Here is a 13,120-nt window from a genome sequence, read left to right on the forward strand (position 1 = left end):
CTCTGATTAGGACATTGCTGTCGAGAAGATGTAGCTGTGCTGTAAAATTTGAGGAGAATCAGGAGGTTACGGGAGCTTTTTGTAAAGTGACGTAGGTAATTCTTTCAGGTAAAGTCATAACAAATGTCCATCTAACACATGAATTATGTGGCAACACTGCAGTCTTTTGTCCTGATGAAAAAAAATCTAAATTAATGTGTCCACACATCCTGTGTCCTCATTAAAGCCTGGTGCTTACACTACCCACAATGCAACTCAACCACTTACAGCATAGTTGGAGATAAGGGTATACATCGGCCTGCAATATGCGTCCAGAGGAGGCTCTCAACACCAGGAAAACAATCCAGCTTCCTGCAAAGATGGCAACAGAATAAACACAGGTTGAAATGTGTCTTCAAATTTCTACTTTAAACAACGTATCAAATCCATCTTTGCACATCCACTCCTGTCGTTCCATTGACTTTTCACCTGTAAAACCTGTTTTGGTTCAGTTTAAACAAAGTTTCAGATATCAGAGGCTCCAAAACCTGCTTCAACACAGCAATAACAAAGAGTCAACACATCCCTGTGTTGTATCTGGCTTCATTCTCTCATCAATCACCAGCCACTCGTTTTGAATATGCTTTTCAGTGGCCACCTTCATTTGTTTGTTTGCAAAATTGCCCAGGCCGGTGTTCATGTGTTCTCTTGGGTTTGACAACTGAGCCAACAGACTGATGATGATGACGATGATGATGAGGATGGGGAAGATGTGGTGATGTGTTGTTGTGGAAAGCCTCTCAGCATGGCCCGGTCGCTCTCCTGCCTCTTCCCACCTCCCTCTGCTCTCATCCCTCTTCTATTGACCATGTTGCACATTATAAATCAACTGTGAGTTGGGCTACCTTGCAAGTACCCTAATGAAAGCTCATTTATAAAGTGGCTAAATGGTCCTGACAAAAGTCCTAATGAGGAAATCAATAATTCAGTGATTGTTACTCTTCTTATACTAATACGTTCCTCTTGTAGCGCTTTGATTCCAGCTAAGAGAAGCCCATTTTTTACTGTGTTCAGTTCTGCGTGTCAGCACTGTTGTAGGTGTTTTTTTCTCCTCCTAAAGCTTTGTGATGAATTGTGTGTTGTTGTCTGTTGTTTCTTGGAAAGATTAAAAGGCTTTTGCGATTTGTGGGACGCCGTGACGCTGTTTCAACGCCATGATGCTGCTTCCCGTGACACACATTTTGATTTCCATGACATCAGCGACTGCTGTTTACTCTTTTTTCCTCCTCGATTTTCTGTTGTAATCACTTCTCTACTTATCTACTCTGTTACTCTATATTTTATTTTCATATCAATACCATTAAGCTTTGTTTATACTAGTGCGAGACAGCGTGCCATGGGCAGATGGAGCACGGGCTACAAGCATGCACAGACGCATTTATGCTCAATGTGTCATTTGTTGCAATATGCACCGCAACGTTAGTCAGAAGGCAAAAAGGAAGAACGTTACCGGAGAGATGGCTGCCTGGCAACAGTCATAAACAGTCGGCAAATATTACATTTGTGTACTGTAATTATTGCTGTCGCTTACCTCCAAGTCGAAATTACTTTATACCGCTGTGCCACTCTTTCTTTTTTTTTTTTTAGCTTTTACGGTGATCTCTCATATTCCTTTGCACCCTGCAGCAAAAAGCCTCTTCTTTCCCCACTGCGGCGCTTATGTTTTTTACAATAATTTGAGGTCATTTGACATCCCTGTGGTGTCTTAATAAAAAGCCATAGAAATGTTCCTGACTTGCTCCGCCAGTGTTCCCTGTTGAACTCCTCGGTTGAACTGTAAATGAGCAGCACACACACCGGGCGCCTAGTTACAAAAATTCATGGATGGACAACCCAGCTCTCCAACAACTTTTGGAGCAAGCTAGCTTAAAGCAAAAGGGGTGATTACATCATTTTCTGGCAAATGGACCTCACGCCAGGAACAAAATGGAAAGCATAAACCACACTTTGGAGGGTCGCCAGTGATGCTGCACTGTTAGCTTAGCACCAAGCCTAGCCTAGCCCACAGCTGATGTAGTTAACAATGGTTTGTGTTAACTATTCTGCTTCTGCAGATAAGATGTCTCAGCTAAAGAGACTCGTTTACAGGACTGCACTGTAAGACATCTGGTTGCATAATGAGCATGAAAACAACACATGTTGCATCACTAATAAAAACATATTTATAAAATATAAAGGGTTCAACAAATAATCAATACCTAATATAAAGAAAAGACATTCATGCACTCATGAGAGAATATAATGTGCCATAGCAGTGTGCGGACAGATGGTGACTCACCCCTGTGAGGTCATTGATCATCAGCCTTTAGCAATGGGAGTGTGTGCTGTAGGAAGCCCGGGGAGCAGCACCCCAGTCCTCTGTTAATTGCAGGGGCAGTTAGATTACCCTCTCACAACCCTCACTGGGCCTTAATGTTGGGCATGGGTAGCCACTGGCCACCCCATGTGCTCCCTCAGATGCCTCCTTAAACTGGCTTTAGATTCATCATCGTGCTTCAATATGTGATTAATGAGCCACATTATGCATTCTCTGGAGATTAATGACTGTGTGATTTTGGTCAGCTGTAAACATCAGAGGTATATTTCCTGTGTAGTTTGGAAGATCCCTTTTTTCTATCATGAATCAAACACACCTTTACAGAGCAGTGTCTTTTTCATAAGCTCAGCATATAAGGGACAGGAGGCAGAGAAGAAGAAGAGGTGCTGTGACTGTACAAGCTTCAGATTTTGATGTGGGGAAAACACTCCTTATGTTTCCTCTCTTTTCTTGGTCCCTTTGCAGTTCCTGTTGTCTTGTTTCTTTCAGAACAAAGAATAAGCTGTGGTACTTTGAGTTCGGCACTTCGGAGACCTTTTCGGCCACATGTAAGAAGCTCCACGACTTTTTGGAGGTTGAGGTAAATAAAACCACATTTTTTCTATTTTTTGAGCCCTATAGGAAAGAAAAACAAAAGAAACTGAAGTAAGGATATTTTTTTATGTCCCCTTTTTATGTGAATCCCAAGCAATTGTACGTTCTCTGTATATTTAGAAATATTTAATAATACACATAAAGGCAGACAAGAACTTGGGTAGGAAAAACAGGAATATTCTGATCAACCTTTGTTCCATAAGTGGCACAAATTTGTACAAGTTTCAAATTCACCCAGACAAAGTGTTGATGCATGAAGGCTATCCGTGCACCTCCCCGTCCGCCTCTCGCTGAACATCAGTTGAACACACAGGTAATTAGCCCTACACGACCCTGCTGTGTGTGATATTGAGTGATAATGAAGATGGTGTCTATACAATTCATCTTCCCTCTTCTCAGAGCTATCCACACAGTGCAGAGGTCTTCATTAATTAGAGCTCGATAAGTACCTTCGGTACTGGAGGAGGTATGATGATCCATACTGAGATAAAATCCACAATTTAGAGTATCACTGGCCTTTTCAACACAATCACATCTAATTGACACCAATGGTGGTTCTAAAAATAGGCTCAGGCTAAAACAGAGAGACTTGGGTTCAGGCTCAGCCAGAGCCAGAGAGACAGCTTTAGGTTAAAGCCTTAACAGAGAGATTAAGTTCAGGCTGAGTCAGAGAGACGCTAAGGCTAAGTCTTAGAGACAGCTTTAGGCTCAGACTTGAACAGAGAGACAGATATAGATTCAAGTCCAAGAAGCAGAAACAGACTCTAACCTCTGAACAAGGACACTAGACTGAAACAGACTTGCCATCACTGCAGCTCACCTGTGTCATGTGTTTCTGCTGCAGTATTATTCTGCAGCAAATTCAAATGCTAGAAAGAAATTCTGTTGTTTTCAGTAACCGTTCTGTTTTGTTTTGTTTTTAAGCTGTTGCCTGTCACTGCTGACACTGAAATACAGTTTACAACAAATGCAGCTAATTACGACAAACGTACGATTAGTAAAATCTGGTCTTTTCCCTCTGTTTCTCTCTTTTCCAAAAGTGTGACGGTGTTACTCTGGACCTCAGCAGCATCTCCTTGGAAGGCATTGCAATTCTCAACATTCCCAGCATGCACGGTGGCTCCAACCTCTGGGGTGAGAGCAAGAAGAGGAGGGGTAACCGTAAGGGGGCCAAAAAGAGCCAGGACAAGAGGGCACCGGTGCTCGACCCCAAGGAGCTCATGTTTGCAGTTCAAGGTAGGATTCTTTCATTTATGACTGTTTTGCAGTTTTCTGTTGGTATGAATCCTGCAGTCAGTGTAAACTAGCTCATGGGAGCCCACATCAAACCTGAAAACCACTGTGCCGAAGTAGAGCCTCACAGAGCAGTTAACTGTATTACTAAACCTGATCCTTTACTAAAGCAAGTAGCAAAGCACTGCAGCTTATCATATACCGTAAGAGTACCGTATGTTTCTATGTGTAGAAAGTACCTATAACTGTCAAATAAATGTAGTGAAGTAGAAGTATAAAGCAGTATAAAATGAAAGTACTTGAGTAAATGCATTTAGATAAATTCCACCGCTGCCATTTAAAGATGTGTTTTTAAAAAGCCAGACAACTCGTCACACTGTGAGGTCGGTAATTGGTGAGTCATCAGCAGCACTTTGAAAGCCCTGCATATATTGTGGATCCTGGTTGGTTTGCGTTATTGGACAATAATACTGTGCGTTAAACAGGTTTGACAGTGTAGGAGGCTCTCTCCCCTGAAGCCCACATCAGACAGTCTGTGTCCTTGCTCCTATCAGATGGATCAAAGACTAAACTTTCCACCAAACTTTTCCCGAGTGCATGAATATTTCACCGACGACAAGGTGAATCATAGCCAGCAGGTTTTGTTTGCAAAGAAGAGGTACAATCATGTCAGTGTTTGGAACTGTCACTTGTGTATTAATGGTCTGTGTTGGCTTCAGTGGACAGGCTCAGTTAATAGAAGCAGACTGAGGGGGGTGTTGGGCATACCCCTGAATCCATTTACGTCAAAAGGAAGCCCATCAATGGGAATATGTGAATGAGTATGAGTCAGCTGCTCTAACTGGTGAAATAGTGGGAGCCACTTTAGGGACTTATTAGCTAAAGCAAGAAAAATCCACAAAGTTGTGATAGAGGAAGTATTCCACTCCAATATGTGAAGGTATTAAAGAAGCATTTCACTGCTTGCAGGATGGTCTTTTCATAATGTTTGGCTGTTTTTTAAATTTGTGCTACATGACCAGAGAAAACAGAGAAAAAGCTCTGTGGCATCTGCTTTTGCTCAAGAGGTACAAAACCTGGTGAGCAACAGAATGTGAGCTTTGCCGTTTGACACAATGGCGGCTGGCTGGTTACAAACAATCTGGAATTACAATTAAACGGTAAGCTAAATCATGTTTCTGTTAACAGCTAAGGCAGCAGAGTAACAGAATCTTGACCTGTATTTGGTCAGTGCTGACTAGTGTTGCAGTTTGTTTGGAGGTTAAGGGAGAGAGAAAGGATCCATCTCTTCAAGAAACCAGTTTGAGATGATGTGAGCTTTGTGACATGGTGCGTTATCCTGCTGGAAGTAGCCATCAGAAGATGGGTACACTGTGGTCATAAAGGGATGGACACGCTCAGCAACAATACTCAGGTAGGCTGTGGTGTTTAAACCATGCTCAGTTGGTACTAAGAAAATCTCCCCCACACCATTACACCACCAGCAGCAGCCTGAACTGTTGATACAAGGCAGGATGGATCCATGACACCAAATTCTGACCCTACCATCTGAATGTGGCAGCAGAAATCCAGACTCATCAGACCAGGCAACGTTTTCCAATCTTCTATTGTCCAGTTTTGGTGAGCCTGTGTGAACTGTAGCCTCAGTTTCCTGTTGTTAGCTGACAGGAGTGGCACCTGGTGTGGTCTTCTGCTGCTGTAGCCCATCTGCTTCAAGGTTGGACAAGGTGTTGTTGCTTCAGAGATGCTCTTCTGCACACCTTGGTTGGAACCAGTGCTTATTTGACTTCCTGTTGCCTTTCTATCATCTTGAACCAGTCTGGCCATTCTCCTCTGACCTCTGGCATCAACAAGGCATTTTGGCTCACTGGATATTTTCTCTTTTTGGGACCATCCTCTGTAAACCCTAGAGATGGTTGTGTGTGAACATCCCAGTAAATTCTCAGACCAGCCCGTCTGGCACCAACAACCATGCCACGTTCAAAGTCACTTAAATCACCTTTCTTTATCATTCTGATGCTCAGTTTGAACTTCAGCAGGTCGTCTTCACCATGTCTACATGACTAAATGCATTGAGCTGCTGCCACGTGATTGGCTGATTAGCTATTTGTTTTAACAGTTGACCCCAAAGTTCAGTTTGTTTGGTTAGTGTGAAAATTGTGCACCGTACACTGTACACTGACCCATGTCCAGAATGTTATGTTGTTAAGAAAAAATTTTCTTATGTTAAATGCAATTCAAAAATAAAGAAAAAAAAACACCCAATATCAGACTTAGCTCATGAACTGAATGAAAATGAAAACATCTGCATTCTCAAATCTTTGCAAAAATTATATTTAATTAGTGAGCTTTTGGTCAGATGCTTTATTCAAGGCATGAACAGGTAGCTACCACCCTGAGCTTGCTAATCAGATAAGATTTTTGCACAGACTTGAGTGCGCAGATGCTTTTTTTGTCATGCGGTTTTTCATGTTGAATGTAAAATCAGTATGAAAGGATAGGACTCCAAACCACGAGAAACAAGTATGAAAAGGATGTAAATAGGAAAAGAAATAACCATGAATGTATTTTTTCTCCTCACAAATGAGCCATTGCCATGAATTCAGGATTTGTTGGGTTTTATTTGTGTTTTATTTCTTATCATGTCTTACTCCTGCCTGCTCAGGTGACGCACAGTATGTTTTTAGGTTTCATGGTGAGATGGTGTGTTTGTGCTCAGGGGTGAAATGGATGTAACAATCAGTGTCGGGCTTGAAACATGGCGAGTCAGTGAGGATCTCCAGACATGGCTGCCAGTGATCCCTGATGGGACTTCACTGATCAGAACATGACTGGTGGAAAAAAAAAACATATCTCTGTGAAGCTGTCTATGAAGCTTTATCCGTGCTTTCCTTTGGATTTCAGTAGCTGTTGCAGCTTGAAAGTAAACCTTGTTAAAATCTGTCAGTATGTTACAAATTTTTCCCTAATTTACAGCCGCAACATTTATTGTGTGTGCAACAAAAGAAAACGTGTTTTGGTTGTTGGAAAATTTGAGAGAACAAGTGAAAGTATTGTTAATCACAGCAGGGACAGTGAGGGAGTTGAAGAAACAGCTCATTCCTGAAATAATCAAACAAACCAGAAACACTCTTCTAACAAGTCCTGTTGCATGCTGGGACGCTTATAACTTCCCAAATGGGATGATGTGACTTAGTGCTGAGCAGTATGACCAAAAATTTGTATCAAAATGTTTTTTTAGGATTCTGACGGTATATATTTCATGGTATAACACAGTATTTAATTATTTATTCATTTATTTATATATCATTACTAAATGTATTATTATTACTATTATTATATTATCATCATCATTATTAATAATACTATTATAATATAGGTTTATAATGGGTCATTCTTCTGTCAGGAGTACATTAAATACCTATAAAAAAAATTCAGCGTCACTCCACTGTGACATTGAAGGACTCTACTGAGACACATACATGGAATAAGTTAACATTCAGTGGTTCCCAACTGATCCAGCCACAGGGTCCACACACTTTTAATATATTCAGCGTCATGCTTGTGGTTGGTCATGTCACTGAGCTATTTTGCTGTCTCTGTCAAGTCAGTGTGTTAGTCACTCACTCTACAACAGGGAACAGCACTTCAAAATAAAAGCTCCGTGCCTGAAATTCACTGTACTCAAAGATAAAGTGTGTTTTTTACAAACTTGACATGTTCCCGTCCATACAGAATGGACCCATGACCCACTTTTGGACTGCGATCCACCAGTTGGAAAGCACTGATTTATAAATTCACCCCTATACAGTTGTCATAAACAGGGAGATTAACTAAAGAGAGGAGGCCTTTTTTATATCAGTCAGTAAACATGTTTATTTCTGCTGTAAAGTTGGGCATTTTAACATGAAGGTCTTTGAGGACTGACTGGCTTCTGGAGTCAGCCTCATGTGGCCATTCAAAGAACTGCAGGTGTGACACTTGCATGTTGGCTTCATTTTTCAGCCACGGTGGTTGCCTCTTGTTTTTTTCCTTTTTAAAGAGAATTACTGTGGGTTATTAATGGTAGTGTTATAAAGTTTTAACCGTTGGCAAGAAGGGAACACAGTTAATATGGACCCTCTCTCCAACCGTAGCACTCACTTCTGCCTATTGAAGAGCTCCAAGTGTTTCAGCTACACACCAGTATGACTATGTAGTATATGAAAACGAGTAAACTGGATGATCCAGTATAACACCCAGCACTATTACAACTGTTAGATTAAGGTGCAGTGTGGCTCAGACTGCGAGGGAGATATTTGATCAATTTAAAGCCCAACTTTGTAACGATGAACACTCCATTAATCCCTGAATAAAAATCAATCAGTGTGGTTTAAAAAAAGGGGGCCACTGTCTGAACCTGGAAAGGCACTTAGTGTGAGTGGGGAGTGTGTATATGTGTGTCACAACATCTCTGTCTGTTTGTGCCTGTTTATTGATGTGTGTGTGTGTGTGTGTGTGTGTGTGTGTGTGTGTGTGTGTGTGTGTGCATGCACCTGTGTGTGATGCCCTTGTGGAAGGTGCCCTCAAGGTGAGCAGCCTAACTTGTCAGATCAAGAGAACGACGTATTTAGAGGTAAACACAGGAGTGCATTAGCCCAGAGGGGGCACCGCAAAGCACGGTGCACGGATCAAACTGGTGGCAGGGATTATTTTGTGTGTGTGTGGTTGTGTGGGTGTGTGGACGGGTGGGTGGAGGGTGGCTGCGGGATAAAAAACCCTGACCTTTCGGGAGCTGTTAAATCGTCCCGGTGGTGACGCCAGGAGACAAGCCCCTCAGGTGGAAGGGAATGGCTGCGGAGTGAATTATTTAGAATGGGACTGAGGTTTTTGCAGGGCAGGGGGGAGGGCGTCCATGTGTGGGTGGAGGGGCTGACGCTTGGGACTGATGCCCCGTGACAAGCCCTATGAAGCTTTCATTGGAGGATCTGCCTCCTCCTCCACCTCCCGCCATTCCTCTTTAGTTTAACTTTCAGCTGATGGGCTGCTGGTTCTGCTCTGCTCCATCACCAGTCCAGTCGCCAGGAGAAAATGTTGGCATTGTACATTTCTACAAACCATTACATCTGTACATTTCATACATATCATATCAACATTTCTAAAGTGACGCATGTATAAGCTGACTGTGATCATCGGGAGGTGGGGGGGTTGGTGGATGGCGTATCACTTAGGTGAGACATCTGCCAAGCTGCAGACCAATGTTAGAGACCAACAAACAACAAAACAGGTTGTTTTTAGGGAGTCATAGCTGTGTTTTCAGCCCCCAGACATGAGTGTTTTTAAAGGAGCCATTGTTGTTCTTCCAGCAGAGATAGTGCCATGAAAAGCGGTTGTTTATTACTAAGACATCACTGCGTTTCCTGCCAGTAAAGTGCCATGAAAAGAGGTTGTGTTTGTACCGAAACATTGCCGTGTTCCCTGCTGGGATAGTGCCACAAAAAGGGGACTTTTTTACTGAGACATCGCTGCATTTCCTGCTGAGAAGTCGCACCAAAATGTGATTTTGTACCCAGACTTCTCAAAGTTCCCTGGATAGTGGCACAAAAAGGGGTTGTGTCTCACTGTGACTTTGCTGCCTTTCCTGCTGGAATAGTGCTATTTAACCCTATGTGCCCAAACGACACATAGTGCGTCGAAATTCACACCTGTTCTTCTCTACTGATTTTCTCCGCGACAGTGCGTCATAGTGAGAAGCCATGTATATCACGTGAAACAGCGGAATCGTAGCTTTCCAACAAGACCAAGCACTTGTCGGTAGTCCAATGTTTTCACAGCGAAAAAAAAATGATAAAGTTACACTAAAATGATGTGTAACAGAGCTTTCATACAGTTTGCACACACATTACTCTTAGATGGATTACTCGCGAAAGCAGGGTCGCACAGAAATGCCACGCATATCACATGAAAGCAGAGCTTTCCACACATCATTGTGCTGTCATCCCATCATGCTATAAATACATATTGATTGTATACAAAATAAAAACCTGACGAATTTCTTTACAATCCATCTTGTTATCAGTCACTTCATATAGTGAGGAATATCGTATCTCACCACGTCTTAGGCTTGCGTGTGTTTCTCCCTGTCTATCCACATTTGTAGTCCAGCTTTCAAGATGCAAATATCTCCATATTGTCCAGTTGACACTCGTCAAACTTTTTAGGACAAGGACAGCCACTTCACCTTTGCGCACCCAGACAACTGCAGCCTAATTATGCATGCTGACAGGGCCGTAGTCACCATATACATTGAGGGGGACATGACCCCCCCCCGCCTGGCACAAACCACATGTTTTGGACAACTGTGAAGTGACAGAATGTCCCACCATCATGGTTCTTATATTTCCAGATTCCAGAGAGTCTCCCGTCTTCATATATGGCAGAATATGTCAACTTCTAACTTGCTATAGTGAGATACATGTAAAAATGTAAGAATTTAGTAATACGGATTTGTTTTTTTCATTGATATAAAAATTAATATAAAATACAGGCACATAGAAGGACGTGAAATGATGGCAAATCTGGTTAGCCAGCAAGATACAGAAAACAAGATATAGCATGTGTATGTAGCCTTTATAATGACTGTGATATGAGCTTAAAAGTAAAGGCAGTAAAAATACCCCAAAAATGCCTAGGGCCCATAGGGTTAAAGGGGTTAATTTTTTACCAAGACATAGCTGTGTTTCCTTCCAAGATAGTACCACAACAAGCAGTTGTTTATTACCGAGACAAAGCTGCATTTCCTGCCAGGATAGTGCCACAAAAAGAGGTAGCTTTTTACAGACAATGTTGCATTTCCAGTCGGGATAATGCGCCATGGAAGAGGTTGTTTTTTACCGAGACATCACTGTGTTTCCTGCCAGAAGAGTGACGCAAAGAGCAGTTGTAATGTGCCGAAACAAATCTGTTACCTGTGCTTTGTGCCTAAACCTAACCACACATTAGCTACAGTGTTGTTGAAATGTAAAGTTTCAACATGTCAGCTACATAATAACATGTTAATTGGATGTGTCTGTAGTTCGCAGGGTTGTACAATACCAACAGTTTTTCTTGTGATTGGGTTGTTGTCACTGTCTCTCCTTTATTCCTTTGCTCTCTCCCTGTTGCTCCTCGTGTGTCCCTGTGCAGCCAGCGGCCTCGACAGGTAGTTGTTTGACAGTGACAAGGAAGCCATTTCTTACCCCCCACTCTGACAGAGAGAGACATGGCTGCTGAGATAAAAGCCACAGTGCTTTGCTTCTGTGAATATGGACTTTCATTCACAGACTCTGTGTTGTCACCTTCTGTGCCTGTTTGTTTATCACAGTCAAATATTGCCTCCAACACTTGAGTGAGACACATAATGTTGATTGTAGGTTAGGAAAGGAGTGTTTGAGTTTATATTTGGCCTCAGGCTGCTTATTTTGTGTGTTAATATTTCAGCATCCTTCTTGTGTAAACAGTAAGTGTGACTCCATTTTTCTCCCAGTTTATCTCTGAGAAGTAAACACGATGGCTTCTTCTAAATTTGGCACACCCCACTTTTGATTATTGTTCCAGGTGTTTCATGCGCACTTCTAATATAAGAAATAATGGTTGGTGATTCAAAATGAAAATCACCAGTAAATTGTAGCAGTTGCAATGTGACTGTCACTTATTGAAATCATGTGTCTGCAATTTATTGAGTCGCAATAATCATTTTTTGCTTCTTGATTTATTGTCTTAGGTTTTGGCTTAACTGAAACAGTATATTTAACTATGGTGGTCGACACGAGAAACGTGAATGACCCTCTCTCGGAGATGAGACGCTAATCTAGAACCTGCAAATGTGTGCTCACCTTTTTTCTCTGATAAATGAAGATTCAGATGTTCAGAAGGTTTTGACCAGGAACTGAATTATCCACAGAGGTCTCTTCCTCTAAACAAATGCACCCGGTGATTTAAACCAGTAAAAAAACACATTATAAACCAGTTTCACGTTAAAAAGTCAGTGTTTATCTGACGTTGCTTATTGCGCAGGGGCTGGTTGCCGACATGAAAAACCCTCTCTAGAGCCTGCAAGGTGTGGACACCGGGTAGAAATGACATGAACTACATCACAATATGAGACTGTGAAAGTGTTGTGATTGTTACTGTGATCACTCTGCTGATGGAAGGTTGAGACAGACTCAAGTCATCACTCCTGCACTGCATGTTTCCAGTTTTCCACATTTTGTAATCATTTTATTTCTCGCGCTATTTTGTTATTGCGTTGGGTGGGAAATGTTTGCGTATCCCTGATGAGATCTACCACAGACATTATCACTGCATGGTCATATCCTATAGCATTTAATTAACTCACTGTCATTCAGTGTTTGGAGAATATTTCTCTGACCTCTTTGTGTTTCTGCCATTTTCTTCTCTGCTTAAGGGTGCTTTCACACCTGCCCTGTTTGGTTCGGTTCAATCAAACTCAAGTTTGTTAGTTCCCTCAGTGCGGTCCATTTGGGCAGGTGTGAACACAGCAATCACACTCAGGTGTGCACCAAAACAACCAGACAACTGAAAGCTTCTTTAAGAGGTGGTCTCAGTTTGGTTACAAACGAACTCCGGTGCGGTTCGTTTGTGGTGAGAACGTGCTCCGACAAACTCAAAGCAATTATGCAACTTTGTAACAAAATAAGTCCCTGATTCAGACCAAAGCAAGACAGCTCAAGGTCTGAAGGCATCCTGTGAAGGTCTTAAACCTATTAAGTTCTCCTCCCTGCTCCTAACAGTTTTTCAACTTAGAAGCTCTTTTAAGGGCTAAAATGCTTTGTGAATAACTTTCATCTTCACCAGGAACTAGTCTGAACTTTAAGGGGAAATTCTAAGAAAATGTCACAAAGAATTTCCTAAGAAATTTGTCACTACTTTTTGTACTGGGAAACTTTCTGAATACGG

At 41.9% G+C, this 13,120-nt stretch overlaps 1 protein-coding gene across 3 annotated transcripts in view; it reads left to right on the top strand.

The window, feature by feature from the left end:
- dgkb (diacylglycerol kinase, beta) overlaps nucleotides 1-13,120 on the top strand; it is a 127,739-nt gene that overhangs the window by 104,361 nt on the left and 10,258 nt on the right. For all 3 annotated transcript variants that reach the window (XM_049583322.1, XM_049583321.1, XM_049583324.1), the window contains 2 exons: nucleotides 2,846-2,936; nucleotides 3,991-4,186. In XM_049583322.1, the coding sequence (XP_049439279.1) occupies nucleotides 2,846-2,936; nucleotides 3,991-4,186 (287 nt within the window). The remainder of the gene's footprint in view (nucleotides 1-2,845; nucleotides 2,937-3,990; nucleotides 4,187-13,120) is intronic.

Source organism: Epinephelus fuscoguttatus, linkage group LG8, assembly GCF_011397635.1.
Source record: "Epinephelus fuscoguttatus linkage group LG8, E.fuscoguttatus.final_Chr_v1".
Lineage (NCBI taxonomy): Eukaryota > Metazoa > Chordata > Actinopteri > Perciformes > Serranidae > Epinephelus > Epinephelus fuscoguttatus.